Source organism: Dermacentor andersoni, chromosome 1 (genome assembly GCF_023375885.2).
Source record: "Dermacentor andersoni chromosome 1, qqDerAnde1_hic_scaffold, whole genome shotgun sequence".
Taxonomy (NCBI): Eukaryota; Metazoa; Arthropoda; class Arachnida; order Ixodida; family Ixodidae; genus Dermacentor; species Dermacentor andersoni.
The window spans coordinates 126709857-126730666 of record NC_092814.1 but is presented as its reverse complement, the minus strand read 5'-3'; the positions used below and the strand labels follow the sequence as shown (position 1 = coordinate 126730666).

At 41.1% G+C, this 20810-nt stretch overlaps 1 protein-coding gene across 3 annotated transcripts in view; it reads left to right on the top strand.

Moving 5' to 3' along the window:
• The window catches only part of csul (protein arginine N-methyltransferase 5), a 102115-nt gene that overhangs the window by 55601 nt on the left and 25704 nt on the right, over positions 1 to 20810 (top strand). For all 3 annotated transcript variants that reach the window (XM_050193856.3, XM_050193855.3, XM_072287029.1), the window contains exons 6-10: positions 889 to 1102; positions 7590 to 7673; positions 16858 to 16929; positions 17983 to 18060; positions 20191 to 20246. In XM_050193856.3, the coding sequence (XP_050049813.1) occupies positions 889 to 1102; positions 7590 to 7673; positions 16858 to 16929; positions 17983 to 18060; positions 20191 to 20246 (504 nt within the window). The remainder of the gene's footprint in view (positions 1 to 888; positions 1103 to 7589; positions 7674 to 16857; positions 16930 to 17982; positions 18061 to 20190; positions 20247 to 20810) is intronic.

Here is a 20810-nt window from a genome sequence, read left to right as displayed (position 1 = left end):
CTGTTCGTCGATCTCCATTTTGACAAAGACTAAAAATACATTGCACAAGAAGTGCTGCATAAAATTCTGCCTTGGCATACAGCAGTTTGGCTCATACTAGAAGTCACACCTTTCTTTGTGTGCAAGTGTCTCATTATTCTCCTTCAGCCAGCTAGCTGGGCAAATGTTTATGTAGTCAAGCCAACCTGAAAACATTGCATCACTCTTGGAGTACCTGCTGTAATAAACACTACAAGTATCTTTGAATTGAAGTTAATTGATGTTTATTGAATACTTAGTGCAGATACAAAAGTATAGATATTTAGTATAGAAAAAGGTCCCATAGTGTAAGCACTGTAGGGGGACCTTTTGTAATGTTAAAAAAAGCACAAACACTACTTCACAGCGAAAAAAAAAGCGGAATATAAAATTACGAAAATACAAATACATCAAAGCTATCGACTATCAGTTATTACGCATTATCCAGGGGGTGGGATATACAGAGTCTTTTTTAAATGTGTTCATTAATAAAAGGCCCTTTGCATAAAACTGAATGAAAAGACTTGAAATAGCAAATTGATATTGATATTGATATTCTTCGATTATCAATGACTTTTTAGGCTTGTAGCGCAGCTCAGAAAGAGCAAAAAGGAAGGTAGAAGGGCTAATGAAAAGGAACGTTCAACCAGAGCGAGCTGTTCAGCTTGCATTTATTCATTGCACAACATGTAACCTGTTAGTAACAGTGAGAACAGCCTGGGCAACAGATGTGAGCCATCAGCATGAATTGTTTCACAAGCTTTGTTTGCATTGAATCGACAAAAATATGCAAAACATTTTTCTTTCTCTTGAATTTTACACATTGTTGGAAATATTGAAATAATGGCCTTAAAGAATCTGGTTTTCCAGGTGGAATGTCATTAGGAGTGTGGCTGGCGCAGAAAAACGCATAGGTGTAGCACTTCGACTGACGGCTGACGTGCCGTCCGAGCAGACATTGCGTCGCTGGTTGGGGGAACCTGTCCGGTGTATTGTGATAAGCACCTCAGTCTTCCTGACCAACAAAAGGGGCTTTCCTGTTCTATCCAGGGCTCACCAAGCAGTTATTCATCAGTTTTTCAAGGTTGGTGCAACATTTTTGCTGCTCTTCAGTTTAAATAATAATTCACTTGCTAATGATTTTTTTAGGAATTCTTGTAGACAGTTAAGGGACTGACGTGTGAACACTATCACTAGAATTTTGTGTTACCCAAGGCACCATTTCTAAAAGGCATTCACCTTCCTGCTGCAACAAGAGTGCACCATATGATGGTGGCATCATTGCACTTCCATCAGGCACTGCACTTCATGGTGCTTGTTGTGGAGACTGGGCTACTCTTTGTTTGAAAGCCGTGGTTTGGGAGGGGTGAGTGCTGAGCATTTCAGTTGTATCAGCTTGGTGGTGACAAAAAAACCTTACTACTCTTAGGGGCTTGCCATAAATGACATTAAGGATAATCTTTCCTGTGACCCCTGAAAGAAGTTCCCCATGTAAATATTTTCATATTTTGAAGGTGAAAAAATTCAATGCAAACACTCGGGACAACCCACAAAGAAGAGACGAGACAAGCACAGGCGCTGACTAACAACTGCTTTATTCTTCTTGTGACAATGCATGTATATATATATATATATATATATATATATATATATATATATATATATATATATATATATATATATATATATATATATATATATACACACCTTTACCCACTCTACCTGACTTTTGCCACTACCTTTTGCCACTACCTAACCACTACCTGAAACCTGCTGACTTTTGGCAGCAGGTTATGAAGATAAGGCACCACCACAGGCCTGAACTCAACTCAATAGAGTTGCTAGCAGGCATGGTGTCACCCTGGCGTTTTCTGTGCCGAACAAGCTTGCTAAGCTGTGCTCCCGTACTGTGGTGACAGCAAGCAAGGTTTCCAAATCAAGCACGGAATCTCCCACATGTTATGTTTCACCAGTGTGGTTTATGCCTTCTCTCTCTCTCATGTGGAAAGACTTACATTGGGCAGACAGGGCGATGTATCAGTGAGCGACTTGGCGAACATGAGCAGAAAGTAAATAATGCAGATAAAGGTCAGGGTGTCTACGAATCGGAAAAACCGGGAAAACCGGGAATTCTCAGGGATTTTGAGTAGTCTGGAAAAACTTGGGGAAAACTCGGGGAATTTGTGCCTCTATCAGAGAAAATGATATAATTTTACTGAAAGGGAACGAAAGTCGCGGTAATGCTCGCTCAAGTAACAGAAAGGAATAGTAACGAATGGTCTTTGACGCCGCGTCGTCGGCTGGAGGAGTTGCCAGAGTACAGTCAACGAGCGACTTTCCGGATGCCAGATAATTCGGACGACTTCGCAGCCACATAAGGTCAATGTATAAGAACGTCTGAAATTTCGGATGCAAGAACCCTTCGCAGTCAGATTTTCCGGACTTTTGCTGTGACCGCAGGTCCGAAACTGCATTAATAAAAGCCACAACCGCTGCCATTTTGATAACCTTGCCACCTCGAAGCACACTCGCACGCAGATTCGCTGGCAGCCGTAGCCACCACCGCGGCAATGCTAGGCCTAGCTGCTTCGAGGTTCGCTATTAAGCTTTCTTGCCGTTCTGTGCCGTGTTTTTCATTGAAAGAATTCGCCTCTTTCAGCAATGGCACCCACAGCGCCTTTGTGGTCAATACGATTGGCTTTGAAGTTCGGAAAGCACGGCGCGTTGCATAATGCCGGTTCCCGAAAGTCAGCTTCGCTTCGTTACAGAAATGTTACGCTGTGAAGCATAACAAGTGTGGGAAGGGGCAACTGTCACGGGACACAGTATGTATTCCTTAACTATACACACGTGCACCCGCCATCTCCTGTCACAGTACGAGCACCGATATGCCCAATAAGTGTACTGACAGGTCTTCAGAGCTTTTTTGGGAGCGCCTGTGGCGATTTGAGCCCTTAAGGGCTGTAAAAGACATGCATTCATTTTTTTTTTTTTTTCGGACGCTTTCGCGATTGGAGTCCAAAAAATCGTACGCTGACTGTACAATTGTTCAAGAGGATGCTTCAAATAGTCCGTGTGGCGAACGCGCAGCTGAAGGAGAACAAGAAGACAAAGGACATACGCATTGAGCAATGAACGGGAAAGGAAGCATGCCGCCGCTTTTTTGAAGGAGCTTGCACTCTAAAGGCGAAGTGTTGGCTGACGCCGAAATGCAGGTGTCCCTTATCCAAGCAAAAAAAAGTTCTTCAGACACAGTGAACCACTGCAACACTGAGGTGTTGTGCGCGGGTTGAGAGTATATCAGGACAGTTGAGGTTGACTTACCAGCTGTTGCGAGAGAATCTCGCTTGTGATAAAGTTCGGACCTCATGCCAGTTAGCTTGCTATCACTTGATAGAAATAGCTCATATTCGAAAATATTCTGTATGCATCTCTTTTTATTCGTATTTGAGAATGTTCGACTCGATTTGCAATGGGTTTTACTATTTCTTTCGAAGATATTTTATTTGCTGTGCATTTTACTTACCCCTCCATTCTGTTTTCTTTTTGAATAAAATGAACACTACCCCTTACTATTCAAACTGGATTACGTTTTTTATTTTTAACATGCTTACTAGAGAGTGACAAAATTGGGCGACATGATGTAGGGAGCCCGTCTTGACATAAAACAAAGTTCTAAGTCACTCAGGGAATATTGCAATGGCACTCAGGGAAAATCTGGAAAACTCAGGGAATTTGGAATTGTCAACTTGGTAGACACCCTGAAGGTGCACATCTTGTTGCTCATCTTAATTCTTGCTGCAATTGTAAACCACGATTTGATGAGATGTCGATTCTCGGCAGAAGCACAAATGAACACACGTGGCTGCCCTTGGAGGCTTTCACATAAAGAAAAAAGCAGATGTCTGTATCGGTGATACTTCCTTGACCCTGTACTCAGCCGAATATAATTTCTTGTGCATACATCTTCGGTAACTGCTCTAATGTGACATGAGTATTTCTATGTCCTGTTGTGTGCACATGCGTGGTAGAGTGGTTATGGGTAGTATGTGTTGTTGCAAGAAGAATAATGCAGTTGTTAGTCAGCACCTGTGCTTACCTCGTCTCTTCTTTGTGGGTTGACCTGGGTGTTTGCACTGAATTTTTTTACCTTCAAAATACCATTTACCAACTAGTCCCAACTTAAGTTTTATTGCAATACTTTCATAGTTAGGGATTTTCCATCTGTTACAAGTAAATTTTACTGGTTGCTTATCACATAAGATGTTTGTACTGCTAAGCTCGAGGGCGCAGGATCAAATCCCGGCCATGGCAGCTGCATTTTGATGGGGGCAGAATGCGAAAACGCTTGTGTACTGTGCATGAGTGCACATTAAAGAATCTCAGGAGGTCAGAATTAATCTGGAGTCCCCCACCACAGGGTGCTTCATAATCATATTGTTGTTTTGGCACATAAACCCCCCCGAATTTAATTTTTAATTTAATCACATCAAATGTAACACTAGTTGCCTTTCATTGCAGTCATGTTGAAGTGTGAAAATTATGTTGACAAGGAAACGTAAAAGTGAAAAAAAAAAAAAATTAATGCACCTTAAGTGTATTGAACTGGAAAATTGACATGGCATTCAAGTGCCTCACTGCAACATCAGGGAAAAGCAAGTGTTAAAAGCAGAAATATCTCATAGGGCATCTACTTGTGGTCCAATGAAGATCTCGCCATTGATATGAAGGGTATCAATGTCAATGCTACATGACAAGAGTAGTTCCTTCGCCTTACCGCTGAGCTCTTTTGGTAATTAAAATGAAATTTCTAAATGCCAACTGCTGCCTCATGGCTGCCATGTGTCGTCTACCAGAATTAGTGTTTTCTTGCTCTTCTTGCCAGCTTTGGTAGCTATGCAAGTGACAACGCAGAATGCTCAGTGTGTCATCTGCTATCATTAGTGTTCAATAAATTGAAGCCCAGTGAAGTGAAATGATTGTGCTTGATCTATTTTCAGTGTGTCTACTAGACAGCTTTTTGCTGTCACTCAATGAGCAGTTGGAAATGCTGATTTTGCTTCTCTTATCCTATTATTGTCCAGTGTGTATGGTACAGTGCTTACAACAAACCATGTTTTTCATGAATATAATTATTATATTCTTGCATAAAATCTTGCATCACTAATGCAAGATTTTGTGAAATTATCAGCTTGAAAAAGGGCTTCATGTTGTATTTGGAATTGGGATCTGTATATAACTATTCCGTTGCCATGGCCATTGAACGTGGGTCATGAGCAACTCATGAATGCCACATGTAATTTCAATGCTTTTGGTGCCCTTGTGGACTTCTAGAAAGCAGTGTAAAAACCATTAGTGTACCATCTAGAAAGCAGTGTAAAGAGTGAACTTTTATTTTCTGAGTAGTAGTTTGCTTTTGCCATTCGGCAGTGATTGTTAACAAGTACACAGAGGTGTGCACTTTGTGATTGTGAAAATTATAAGCCATCTGGTAGCTGGGCCCTTCTGCTAACAACATCACTCTTGCAATATTGTTGTGCCCTCAAATGATTGTTTGGATGCTACTAGCATCAATGAGTCTGAAGATCATGTCAGATCATGGGATTTTAATTTGTACGATGGAGACCTGTAGAACCATCCTGGATAGTTGTCAGCTGTTCAGCAGTGAGTTTTGCTTTCTACCTTTTGACAGCTGACTAAATTACTGTGCTGATTGAGATGTCATAGAAAAGTTAGTAATATTATATCTCCTAATTGCAGTTTCTCGAGAGCGTATGATGGAGATTTGCTTCCTTCAGCTAAGCAGTGTGACATTTTGCCCAATATTTGTGGCATCTACCACAAAGAGGCAGTTCCCACTAAGCAAAAATATTTTTTGTAGCACACATCGCTGATGATGTAGAACAAAATTTCATTGGCTTAGGAAATTGAAGGGAAAACATTTTGAAATTTAAAAAAAAATCTTTTTATAGTATCAGCACATTATTGTAAGCATTTCCTGTACATTTAAGTAAAGTTAGTTTTTCACAAATAATATTACTTTCTCTTATCTGCTTTTGAAATTTATACCTTTGGAAGTACATCTATTTTGACTTGTGTTGATATATAGCACGTTATTGTAAACCTGATGGTGTATTCAATAAAAATTGTTATTAAAGCCTTCAAGAAAGGCCTTTTTTTTTTCATTTTAAGTAAAGTGTTAGTTAATGGTAGATTTCTGCCTGCTTCATCACTTCTCTATGTGCTGAGCTCAACCACCAGGCACCTGAGCTGTGTGGGAAAGCCATTCTCGCTATGTCGAAGGGAGAATGCAGATATGCATGTGTAGGAGGGGATCACAGTCTGTAAGGAAGTGCAAATGAAGTGAAGGGTAAAAGTAATGGTGTCTTAAAGTAAGCCTATGACCCTGTCGACTACTGTAATGCAGATTTGTGAAGACTTATTTGTACAAATACAACTGCCACTGGGCATGTTCATCTGACCCCTTGGCTCTATTAGAGCACTGCAGCAAGATGGGCGAGTCATTGGTAGTATATGCCTGTGTGGGCCCCCTGTGCACATGGTTGCACGCTAGTACACATCTCTGTGTAGCATATCATGTCTTGCCGTGCTGTGCTAAAACATGTTATTGTAAGCCTATGGCTGTAATCATGTTAGGCTTCTTTGTTTACTATTGTAATATCACACAATTAATATTTTCTAGACTAGCAATAATTTCCCCTCTTAGTTAAGCCATGGAAATAATTTTGAGAGCTTAGTTTTATGTATGCAGTAGAGAAAGGCTGCTGCATTGGGACTGATATTGTTTGCCTTAATAGCACAAAGAAGATGACGACACAAGAGAAAACGACAGAATGTCATGTTGTTGTCTTCCTTGTGCTATTAAAGCAAACATGTATACGAACAAACTCGCCCAAATCTCAGTTCTTGGAAGGTTAATATTGCCTGTTAAAGGTGACACTAAAGAGAAATACTAAGTTAAACAAGATTCTAGAACAGTTTAAGCACTTCTAGAACATTGAAAATGTGACTTAGAAAGTCAGTAAAGGCGAAAAAAGCTACATGGGGGCACTGCTCTATCTTGAAGTTCCCACACTAGCTGCCTGTGACATCCTCAATTAGGACAGCATCTGCTATGAATTAAAATTTTATCAATAAAGAAAGATTCCATTGTATTTTAAGGGAACTGGGGACTCAGCCTAGTTGGTTTTGAGAAACTTTCTCCACGTGGGAACAGGCCAAGTACAGTAAAATAATTTGAAATTCAAGAAGGGAACTTCAACCTTTATTTTCTCTGAAGTCAAACCTTTCTGTCAAAGAAATGAAAATGGAGCCCTTGAAAGAATGCCAGTGTAAACTAATTTAGTGTTGTTCTTTAGTGTCCCTTTAATGCACTTGGCCAGAGGCTACACTGCAACAAGCAAGAGTAGGTGTGCCATCCAGGCTTCCTGGTTTCAAGCACCCTTTTACACGACCATCAAATGAGCTTATCAAAGTAATGAACTTGAAATGATGTACATGTGTTTATAAATGTTTCACATGCTTCTATTTATGTCTTAATGAATGAACAGCTTGGAAGCCAGCTGATTGTTGATGGAAGCTGTCGTCATGAGCACATGAGGCTCTACTATCAGTACCTCGATCACCTTTTCAATGTAAGTAACAGTAAAATGTATAGATCATACATACTAAGCGAGTGCTTTATTGTTGCTACCTTGGGCTGTTAATGTGGCAGATTTCTTACAGTACTGTCCAGTGCATACTGTTAAGGCTAGTTTGCAAGCTTTCATAGTTTATTTTAAAAAGTTACGGTATTTACTTGAATCTAACGCGCACTTTTTTCCATATAAAACGGGTCCGAAAATTGTGTGCGCATTAGAATCGAGTACGACCCTAAATCTGTGTTACCATATCTCCATTGGCATTTCAAAATGGCTGACTCGTACGTGCTTTGAGCCTAGCTGCCGTAGCTTCCTCCATGTGCTGTAGTATGCATGCTTAGGTTAGCCCACCATCCGTCTTCCCATTTTCTGCGTTTAGTCTATCAGCATGGAAGTGCTGACTGCGAAAACACGCCAATTGTTCATCACAATGCCGCAATTAAAAGGAAAGTGGTCATGTGTGTGGAGATGGGCAGAAATCAGGCCGCATCACGGGCGTTTGGAGTTCCTGAAACTTGCAAACAGGAGAGGCGTTCTACTCTGGCGGCTGCTGTGTAGGCACGATCGCGCGGCCCCTATCTTGAAAGTGATCTGCGATATGGAGACAGTCTACGCATCTAGGTGCACCGCGCTGTGTTCTCATCATTTAGTTCACGTTGAAGTGAGAGGCCGCACAAAGGTCAATTTGCAAGCTTCTGCTACCGCACCTCCTCATTCCAGCATTCTCATAAAAAGTTTCCGCGGTCATTGAGTGAGACATGTTTGTTTGTTTGTGTGCGTGTGACACCTTGCTTCTTAGTTAAGAAGCGAATGTTTAGAAGTTCATACGGCCGATAAAAATACTATCTGCCTACTAATTTGCTATCGCAATCGATGCTTTGCCTTTCGGGTGAAACTGCGACTTTTTTTATTATTCGCAACTTTAGTGCATTGGGAGTAAATCTTTGTTTTTCCACATGAAAGAAAGATTTATTTCTGTATGAAATAATGAGATGCGCGGTACTGCAAATGACTTTTCTTTCTTTAGGTCACGGAAAACGGGTGCATGTTACAATCGAGGGCACGTTAGAATTGAGCAAATACAGTACTAGAGGGAACTCTGGCACTGCAATTATTCAGCTGAACATGGGAGTGATGGCTAGTAACACATGGATTTAGTGCTTTTGGATTGAAACCTTCTTGTGGCATTATTTACTATGAATGAGGTTGTATTATTAATAAGCAAGATACAGTACAAGGGAATATTATACAGGAGGAGGTCCTGAGGTCAAAGACTGTAATGGGTCCTCCTCTACAGCGTATAAGTAAATATATGAACAACAGTTGCAACAAATGTAAAAAAATAAAAAAATAGCAAACATAGTATAGGTTTATGTTTAGCAGTACTAATACAAATCAGCTACAGACATGCTAGTAAAAAAGTATAATTATTATTACATTCGACTAATTGCAGAAGTAACTATAATGCCATTATGAAAGTAAATGGATAATGAGACATAACCAACCAAACTTTTATTTGTGTAGCGTAAGTATTAACAACATGTACATTTGGAAGGGAGAAAATTATCTTACTAAAATTTCAAGCACTTATGAGTTTATAAACACAGCAAGTCACTGCGTACATGCGTAATCACTGTGAATTGCTGCATTTATAATGCAGTATGTTGGTGAAAATGACCAATATGCAAAGTTGTAACACTGTTTGAGCCAGAAGGATGAAATTGAGGCCGATCCACGTAGTGGCGCATCATTCCCATGTTGGCTGAACCGCCATTCTTGCAGCTCCCATAGACACTAGTGCCAGAGTTTGCTCAATTAATTTTTGTAAGAAACTCTGTACAATCATCAGGGAAGTTGTACAGAACTCTCATTGGTAGCATGATAATGCTCTTTCTGTGTAAAAAAGAGGAAATGTTCATATACAAGGCCTACACTTTTCAGTATGGCAGCATTGATTTACCAAAACTAAAATGGCCTATAGCAATCAGAAGAACTGGTTCTTTCACTTCTTGTTCATCCTTTGTTTCAGGAAGAAGTGTGCTATACATGGTTGCTCAGATAGCTTGCCGGGTAACTGTGCTGTGGGATAGAGTAGTGGAATATTTATGTAACAAATTTTCTGATTCCCTAAGAATGCTTCTGTTAATGACCATGCATTATTTGCCTTAATTTTATCATCATCAGACTGCTTGCTTGGCTATGGCATTCTGCTGTCGAGCTCGAGAATGCAAGTTTGATCTCGGTTGCAGCGGCCGCATTCTGATGGAGGCTGAATGCAAAAAATTCACCAACGATTACGATACTTCCTGGTGCGAAATTTGAGCACAGCTCTATACTTGTTTTCATTTTGCGATATATTCGCTGGCACGAACAATTGTCTCGTGCGGCACATTGCAAATGGAGCAAAATGCAGCGCGACTGCCTTGCTTATCTGGAGATCACGAGAGCCAGCGCATAGTTGACGCACTGGTGCGATTCACAGCAGCCACCACCGACAGACCTCCCAGATGACGCGCGCTACTCTAGCGCCATCTTGTAGCCATCGTCGCCGCACTATGCTTTTCTGCTCTTGCTTTCGCCATACCCTCCTCTGCTTGCTGCCTTATGGTTCCACACGCCCTCCTCTCTGCTTTCCTCCTCGCGTCGTTCATCCCCCGCTGCGCTCCACGTGCACTTTAATCTTTCGCTGCGCTCGTTTGCTCGGTTATGCCGACGCTTGCCACAGGAACAGGAGCTTAAGAGCTGCACTCTAAAATGCTTGTGTACCATCCATTGGGTGCACGTTAAAGATCCCCAGGTGGTCAAAATTAATTCGTAGTCCCCCACTTCAGCGTGCCTCATAATCAGATTGTGGCTTTGGCATGTAAAACTCCAGAAGTTAATTTAATTTCTTTGTATTTTGCTTAGCTTTAGTTCGGTATATATTTCCATGATTGTTGCAATAAGATCTTTAACTGAGGCTAACTTTGCATTGTTTTCTTTTGTCCTTTTTTTAAACTATTGTTGTTTAACTATTGTTAACTATTTTAAAAATTTTTTACTAGTTTTTTTGTGCCATGCTTTGTAAGCACTTTATCCTCTTCTCCTTTCTGATGCTCCATTAGAGTTAAGTGAAAATTATTATTATGATGATGATACAGCATGAAGGCCCTCACCTATCTCTCCCACATGAGCTGACACTATTTTAATCTCATCATGCCATCTAATCCCCTGTGGTCTATGACTGTATTTCTTTTGGCACCAATTCTGGTATTCTAATAGACCGCTGGATATCTGTTCTACTCATTGCTCAACCCGCCTAACTTGATCTCTACTAAATTTTGTCTGCCCACATTTGCTTTCTAATCTGTATTGTCATCCAGCTCTTAATATTATCCCTATCATTTTCCATTTCGTCACCTGTTGTGTGTGGTCCTTACTTTGCTTTCAAGTTTCAACCTCATGGTTAGTACTGGCAGGTTGCACCAATTATGTACTTTTCTCTTTAAGGAAATTAGTCATCTGCCATCCATTACTTGGGAGTGCCTTCCAAATACCCTTCAGAATAATACTTCTATTTTTCTGCAGACTTTCTTCTCATGATCTGGGTGTGCTGTGGCTACTTTACATATATAAATGTACCTGTATACTGTTTTTGGAGACTGACTGTGAATGATTACATCTTGTTCCTTTTCTCATGCCATACAGCATTACTCTGTTTCTGCATATTTATCTTCAGCCCTTTGCTTAGACTTTGCTGCTTCAGGTCGTTAATCAGTTTTGCAAGTCATCTCCAGGGTTGCTTGAATATTACCTACTAATCTAGCACCTTGAATATTTGTAGATTTGCAGAAATTTTGCATATTTGTGAAGAATGTTCATAATTTAGTGAAGCATATAATGTTTTGCTGGAGTTAAAATTTAAGGGCATAGTTTATAGGTTGTGGGTTCTTCTTTTGAATAATGTGTGTGTACTTCGGGACCACAGTAGATGTCATTGCACTGGCATAACTTAATATTTAGGAACTGCTACTGCACTATTTCTGTCTTCAGTTTCCTGTAGGGAAGAACTCCTCATTCATATGATATGATTTGTGTGTGACATCATGAAAATCATGAGAGCCAACAAAGTTGCAACGACAGCCAGCTCAGCTGCTAAACTCAATCATCGGTGGCTAAGCTACCGATGAGCCACCTAAGTAAGCTCGTTCAGAAGGCTTGTTGGCAGCGAACCTTCTGTAATATGTGCCTTTGTGGTGCACACAAGCTCATGACATCTGATATTTTTGTACGTAAGAGGGACATTACATTAAGAGAAATTTGAACAGTTCTGACATTCTTTGTCCACTTGTATTTGTGATCTGAAAAATAAAAAAGGCGTTTTACCTAGCTATTCCTTCAGCTAATATTTTCCGAATGCAGTCCTTGTCAACTTTAGAGATAGTTAGTAGTACAACTGGTGGTGCTATAGCAGTGCTATAGTTAGTAGTACAACTAATGAAAATTTGTGTCTGCATCTCTTAAGTAAATTCTTTGCACAGGCACAGCAGCAGTCTACATAAATGGTCTCCATAAATGTGACGTGTGAAAGCTGCAAGTAAAATGAAATGCTGTCACTTGCTGTCCTGCTACTTCAGTAGTGCTTTTGTTAGGTGTGTTCATTAGAGTGCAGGCACACAGCAAAATTTACATAGGAGCAGGTGTGAGCTTCCTTGATCTGGCAGGAGCAGCTTGATCCTGTGCTGTGTAGTTTATTTTTGTGGCTCTTTAATGGCAATAAGAATTTGATTGCTATGCCCTTGCATAAAGTTTGCATCCTTTGATGTTGGTGCAGCAGTTTTCTCATTCTTGCTGGCGCGTTTGTGCATCTTTGTCAGCTTCTGCTTCAGATAGGGAGGAAAAAAATAAGCTTGACAAGCACTTATCACAATCAACTTATTGAGCTGCTTCATAAGACATGGCTGAAGTGCACTGCAGCTTGGCTATGTAGGAAAGAAAGCTTAGCAATAAAATAAGTCATTGAAGGTGGCATTCAAGTTTCAGATAAAGGATTTGCTCGAAATTCACATTGAAATAAATAATGCTTGCACATTGATGTTGTGCAGACGATTTTCTAAAATGCACTTGAAGCCTTTAGGCACAAAGGACCATTCTCTGAGAAAAAATACCATTCATGTTTAACTTCAATCAGCTTTGGCTATTGGACCTCTTTGTTATCACAGCTGCTATCGTCTTGAAGCTTCACCTTGTTATGATGTGGGTAAAGTTAGCTTTGTTATCAGCAGTAGATGGCTCAGATGCCGTCTTGTGCATCAGTGTTCAAACATTCTTTCACATTGATGTCCAGAATTGGCTTAGTTTTGAAAAGCAGTTCACAACTTAAACATCTCTTACATGTTTACTCTGTTGAATGGTTGCATGATACCACAGTTGCTGAAACAGTTTTTGATCGTGGGCAACTTGACAGCATTTCTTGCTTGTGTGAAGATGGCCAGCACTTTGGCATGACTCCCATAGCTTTAATCTGGGCACCAGTGACACATTGATGCGCAATTGTGCGACGAACAGCATTTCAGAGTTCAAAATAATGTACCGTTGCAAAGCCCGAGTCCTTTTCAGTATTTAGGAAAGGGGTTGAATGACAGAAAAAGTTGTAAGAACCGATGGGCCTAATAACTGAAGTTGAGTGTTTGTGTGCATGTGCGTTGGTGAGAGAGATATTCAGCACCCTAGCTAGTTTGTCGAGGTCATACAGTCAAATGCCTTTACAGTGAAATGACCTGCGTAAGAAAGGATGGACTATGTCCCTGCCAAGTTACAATTTTTTGTGCATTGTGAACACCTTTACTATGTATACCACTACAACGAATATGCCTGCACGAATGAAGGAATTTAGGCATCCCGGCGGCTGATTTGTTGCTTTACAATAAATGCCGCTTAGCAGTTCCTCCACTGCCCTCAGAAGATGTCACCAAGGTGTGCTAATGGCAGTGCACTTGATGAGCATGCCGATAACAGAAGTAGGCCTACTGCACTGCTCCAGGAATTGCTCAACTGGTACGCTACTTGTTATAACGCATCGATTGGTGTGATGACTGACAAACACGTCACAGTTGATGACGACGTGATGATGTTAGTGTAACTGATGACCAACGACGTCTTGAAAGCCATTTAAGGCGGAAAGGATACGAATGTCAACGAAGGCAACAGTGATGAAGATTCTGTAAGCAAAACAAGAATTTTGATGGCAAAAAAGGTGAAAGTCGCATTTGACGATCTGCAGCTTTACTTTGCGATAGCTCCTGCGTTTCGCCACGGAGCAGGCTGTGAACCTAAGTGCAATAAGGTTGGCTGCAGTCACACATTCTGTTAGACAAAATGTCCACAGAAAAATTAGTGACATTTTTTATTGAATGTGCTTAGCCTGCTCTATTGTGAGTGGTATACAGTATACGACTTTTACAATGAAGTGACCTGTATAACAAAGGATTCTGGAGGTCCCAAGCACTTCGTTATGGAGGCATTGATTGTACTTGGTTCAAAACGTGCATTTATTGTGCATGGTTCTTCACTTGCTTGGCCAACTCTTCTTCCTATAACCAGGGTGTCTACCAACCGGGAAAACCAGGAATTCTCAGGGATTTTGTGTAGTCTGCAAAAACTCAGGGAAAACTCAGGGAATTTGTGCTTCTATCAGGGAAAATTAGCTGTAATTTCATTTAAAGGGTCGAAAGTCGAGCTAATGCTGGCTCGAGTAACAGACAGGAATCATAATGAATCGTCTTTGATGCCCTGTCGTTGGCTGGATGAGTTGCCAGTGTAGTCAACGACCGACTTTCTGGATTCCCAATAATTTGGACAGCTTCGTGGCAACACCACATACGCCACAGAGTCAATGTGTCAACGTCTGAAATTTCGGACGCAAGAACTCTTCACCATCCGATTTTCTGGACGTCTTGCCGTGACCACAGGTCCAAAACAGCAATAATCAAAGCCACCACCACTGCCATTTTGATTACCTTGCCGCCTCGAACCGGCGCTCTCACACGCAGACCCTCTGGCAGCCATAGCCATCACTGCGGCAACGCTAGGCCTAGCTGCTTCGACGTTCGCTATAAAGCTTCTTGCCGTTGGGTGCCGTGTTTTTTATTGAAAGAATTCGCTGCTGTCAGCAATGGCAAGGACTCCGCCTTTGTGGTCTAGAAGCTTGGAAAGCACGGTGCGTTGCATAATTCCTGTTCCTGAAAGTCAGCTTCGCCTCTGTACAAAGTGTTACTTGGTGAAGCGTACGCAAAATTATTGCAGTGAAGCATAACAAGCGTGGGAATGAGCTATTGCCACGGGACACAGTATGCATTCCTTAATTATGCATGCGTTCGCCCGGTATTTCTTGTCACAGTACGAGCACCGATATGCCTAATACGTGTACCGACAGGCCTTCAGAGCGTTTTCGAATGTGCCTGTGGCGGTTTGAGCCCTTAAGGGCAGTAAATGACATGCATTTATTTTTTCCAACTTGCCGATTTTTCTGACGTTTTCGTGGCCCCTAGGGAGTTGAAAATGAAAATTTTTCATTGAACAGGTATTCCACTACAAAAATTTAAGTGCAAGCACTACAGTTTGGCGTGCTGGACTGTGGCTGCCGATGTTCCAGACTGGCTTGTGTCGTTGTCGCTCTCAGGGTCAAAGTCCGACGAAAAGGCAGCATCCTCAGACTTGCTCCTGATCAATCCGTCGATAAAATCAGCCACAGACGCAGCGGAATCACAGTATCTGCTATCTTTTGAAGCATGTGCACTGCTTCCAGAGATGGCCATTTTTTCTTTCTACTTTGATGATCGCAAAACTTTGGAGTGCGTTCAAAAATTACCGCCTAGCGGGGGAAAAAGCAAACTGCTTAGAAAACAAGAATATAGTTCTCCTTCATGTTCTATGGTGCGGAAGGTCTCGAAAGCAGCGTTTCAAACCATCGTTAGCGGGCTAACGATGCCCAATGGGCGCAGTACAGGAAGAGTTAATATGCAATCATGTGATTGGCGTGGTCCCATGATATTGGCATGTAGGCTTGACAGCTGTGGGTCAGCCAAGCTGCTGACCAAAACGTGCACACGCATCTAGAATGTGCTGTTTCAAGTTACTCTTTCTCAGTATTTAGTATTTAGGTCGGGGGTGGCACCATCAATTTTGGTGCCATTGAATTTTTGTGCCGTAGCGCAAGACTGTCAATTTTTTGATAATGATGGACAAGGCATTTATTGACTCATGAGCCACTTAAGGCTTTAAAGTACAACAGCTCGCAGCTGCTAGGAATGACTTGGCGCATTCTCTAAAACAGTAACAGCGATTTCCATTGTGAACTGTTAACATACGAATTAGTACGGCCTACAAGTGAAGAAAAAGTGTTCATGCATCTCGCGTGTCTGTTCAAGTGAACTCGGATGGGCAAGTGTGGTGTGGCTGGTGCTGTTGGCACTGGCTATGACTGGCGGTGGCAGGGAAGGCATCAAATAGTGATGGCGGTGGAGACAGGGGCGATGGCATGTACCAGGTAATAGGTCAGGGTTGCCTAATCATTGTCCCAGATGCCCATACACGCTTGGGCCTTGCATTTTGCAATTGAATAGCCACCCTCGATTTCCACTCGTAGCTCCTGGTAACCCCAGAATGCCAGGAATGCAGGCAGCCTTGAACCACGCTCCTATTCAGTGGTGCCTGGATGGTTGCTTTGTTCACTCGCTCCATAGCATTGGGGTCGCTAGGGATGTCGGCTGCATCTGGTCTCATTGGCTCATGGCCACTGCCGCCCATTCTCTCGTTGTCCATCCCGTCATCACACCTTTTGGGTATGCACTTCTCGCACGTCTAATCACAGCACACCACACCACATCTTGCGAGCGCCACTGGTCCATGTCCCGTGAGCATGTGGCCCAATTGTGCTGCCATACTTCATTGTAGCTTTCATCTTTTTCGTTCACTCATCACAGTGGCCTTTGCCTTGTCTCTGTTTAGTGTATGCATATCTGTACCCTGCAACAATCTCAAAATGTCGTTTTGTTTTTTGAGTTTGACAAGTAACCTGTTCTACTGTTGATGCTTTTACCTGACCAATAGGTGCTCCATCGAACTTGCGTGCTCATCATATTTGCATGCCGCTGTAGTCCATCACATGCTTTATCTCGTTTTATTTCCTTCTTTATAGACACAACCTCCAGATGACCCTTTGTGTGAATTTGCCAAAGGCTTTGAGGACTACCTGCAAACACCACTTCAAGTGAGCTATTCCTTTGCTTTTGCAGTAGTATTGGCATCAGAAAGCAAAACTTTTGCCTTGTGCTAAAACGAGTATAGACTGGAGTGCTTGCTAGTTGGAATGTTGATACTGGTACCAAGGTTAGCTTAAGAGATTGGGGGCTGTAATGGTGATATTGCGACATGTGCTGCTGCAGGTCATGTTCTAAAATGTGTACTTTGCCTGCTTCAGACAGGTTCAGCATGGTTTTGGGGGCTTTTCCCCTCTCATCCTCAATACTCTCAATTCTTGAAATCTAGATGATAGGAACCCAGGCAATGTGATGCTGAGGCTATAAGCATGTGTGTTGGCTTTTGTTTAAAGGTGGTGGAAGAGTGGGGTGTCCTTTAAAGCAATACACAAATTTTCTTTTGTCATCGCAGAAAATTATCCTATCTAAGATTGCTAAATGCCATGTATCCCACTCGCTATATGGCCAACTGCCCTTGGTGCGGTGGCATACCCACCTTAATACGGGTAACCTGGGAGTGCACTAAGCGCCCTCATAGGCCATATAGCAATGACACAATGGAGTAGTGGGAGGCACATCTCGCCTGTTCCGACTTGGCAGGACAAAAGTCCTTAATTAGCCAGGTCAGGCAGGTGGCAGAGGCCAGTGGGGCCCTGGACAGGGGGGCTCCGACCACCCCTTCTTAAAATCACTTCCTGTCAAATAAAGTTCACACACACGCACACACACACACACACACTTTGATTTTCCTATCTGTACTTGACATGTTTCATTTGCAAAGCATGGAACAAGATGGCCTGTACTCTTGTTGGTGCTTGACAGACACATTTGCCTCTGCATAAGTGGGAATGCCTTGTAAAAATGTAACCCTTACTGTGATAACTTACTTGAATAAGTGCGTTGCATTCAGGAAATTGCTGTCAGTAATTATTTATAATTGTCGTCTTAAAATGTTATGTGCTGGGATATTGCCACATTGTGTTCAAATGAAGTATGCTGTGGTTTACTGCTAAAATTATAGCTTGCACCAATGTTTACATGGTCTTGCTTGATTTTAATTCCAGCCCCTCATGGATAACCTGGAGTCTGTGACATATGAAATTTTCGAAAAAGACCCAGTGAAGTACACAGAGTACCAGAGGGTGAGAACATGCTTACTATGTGTATTTGAAACCTTCTATGCACCCTGAATTTGTTTAGCCTTTTCAGGCCTGAATTACGAGTGCATGGCTGGAAAGAATTTGTTCTAGTATGAAGTGATTCTCGGTCAAATACATAGATGAAAAATACAAACAGACACTACACAATTTTATGGGTGTAATTTTATTGTATAGTTCCAATCAAAATCACTGGGACTTTGTGGTATCTGAATGGCTGTTAAGAAATGGCCATTCCTTGAAACACTGTTGTACCTGGGATGTGCATTAGCAATCATATTACTGTTGACTCCCTGAACTGAACCTTCTTTTTCGTCATTATGTTGGCAACAGTACTAAAAGGTGCCTGTTTGTTCCAATACAATTTGCAAAGCCAAGCTCTCATAACACCAGAGAAATCTTCGATTCATAAAAATTGCTCTCTTTTTTTCTCTTTTTATTGCAGTTGTCTTCACAAAATTGTTAGTTATCTTTGTTGGGTATCTACACAGAGCAGAGCATAGGTTTGTCTTGAAGCAACTTTATAAAATATAGTTTTATATCAAAGCACCTTAGAGAACTTCTATGAAGCTAGAACTTTATATTGCTGTCGACTGGGATTTTGTAGGAAAATCAGATAACGGCACCTTCATCAGCACAACTTCAATAAGACACCTCCTCCTTCTCTCTCTTTCTCTATCTTTTCTTTTTTTTCACACACTTGTGCTGTGGAACTGTTTCTCATTCCGTTGGTGATTTTGTTAGAGCTGCTACGTTGCTGTTGTAGCTACAACAGGATGAAAAAGAGACGAGAACCGTAAATTGTGTTGAACGATTATTTTTTGGAACCTTTTGCAATCTTGTTTGTGCGCATGGTCTGTGCCATCGCACTTCTTTCTCTCCATTTCCAGCCCCCACCTAGTGACACCACTACACTGTCATTACCTTCCATTTTATCTTCGTCATCAGCAATCTAGAGTAAAAAAAAAAATAACTTGCTATTTGGGTGCGATAAACAACATTCCCCCTTATTGCTGTAATTTATCTAATTTTCTGGTGTTCACGTCGCCTGGCAATAAAGTCAAAGCTGTCAGTTATCACATCATTAAAAAAAAAAAAAAGAAGAACGCTGTTACTGACCATTACTAACTCAAAGGTGCAAATTATTCTCTAGGAAAGAGAGCACAATGCACAAGAATGGAGAAATGCATCTGCAGAAAGTGAAAGCTTAGGGCCACACATTTCATACATGCCTAGCAGAAACTATGCTGCAGGTCCCAATAATTCCAGTTGGGATTGTGTAAATTTCGAACATTTTTACAAGAAAAAAAACAAGTGTTTTCTCATAACATACTTCATTTGGGGCGCATTAAATATAAATATCAGCAAAAGAAACAATTTTAATGCAGTGTTTTCTTATCTGAAATTTGTAAAGAGCATGAGTTTGTGTGTGCCTATAAACCCATGAAAGTAATGTTTTTGTAGCATTACATGTACGTCTGCTCTTGACTGATGCTCACAGAGGTGTCAGCATATAAAATAAATGCCTAATCTTTTTCATTAAAGCAGTTTTGTGTTGGAAAATTTAAGTGGTGCATTTTTTCAGGCAACAAAGTCGTTCTTCCATTTGCGATTCCAAATGGAATGACGGCTTGAAATGGTTAATTCTTTAATTACTTTTACTTTAATTAATAATTACTTTTCTATTTAAGTTTTTATGTAACATGCAAAAGAGCTCACATTGGATGAACATTAAACCATGAATCCATGTGCAGTAAAATGTCAGTGTATAAAACTAGCCATAGAGGTGCTTTTGTTTTCCCCTTTTGATATGTATGGTTGGTTTTTTTACTGCAACCGAAAAGTTTGTAAAGGCTAGATGCAAGGTGCAAGGTGTGGATATTCATGGTGCACCAAGCCTCCAACATAAAAGAATATGACCAACTTGGTCTTTGTTTTTGATGGTTGTTTCACTTTTTTAGAGGGAGGTGAACCGCAACCATTCTGCGCTGTCACTTTGTTTGAGTGCCGTACTGGTAGTATATATCAGAGACAGCTAACTGCTATGACCTGGTAGTTTTGTGCCAGTTGTTGCATTTGTACAAATTAATGCAGCTGACTTGAATTTTCTTGCAGGCTATGTACCTTGCTCTCATGGACAAAGGTGCTGAAGTTGGCAAGGACACAGAAATGTGAGTGTCTTTGATTATCAATAACTCTGCTGTGCTTCTTGGTAACTTAGGAATCACAATTTTACTTTTCATATCTGCATTTGCGTTAATTATGACTACTAAAGCACCCATGTTATATTGGCTGGTAACATTAGACGGTAACAGTAATATTAGACGGTAACAGCATAGAATTATAAGACTTATAGAAATTCTTTGCAGCACTGTTTGTAATAAATTATAATGTATTTGGCACTATTTGGCATTCTGTACTGTGCTTGCTGTCCCCCTCTCCCCCCCTTTTTTCTCTTTTTTTTTTTCCCCATGTTTTTCTATTTAATAGGACTCCACAGTACCTTACTGTAGCAAGTAGGCTTTCAATTTTCCACAATTTGCAATGACACCACATCTTTGTGACATTGATTTCAGGAATACATTTATTGTAACATTGTCTGTGACTTCCATTTTTCTTGCTTTTTGCATTACTGATCATTTGTGCTGGGGAAATGAAAGCAAGATGCACTATATACAGCTGTGGTTAGAAAAATTAATATCTTCGTTTATCAATAGACTGTAGTGCTTCTTCCG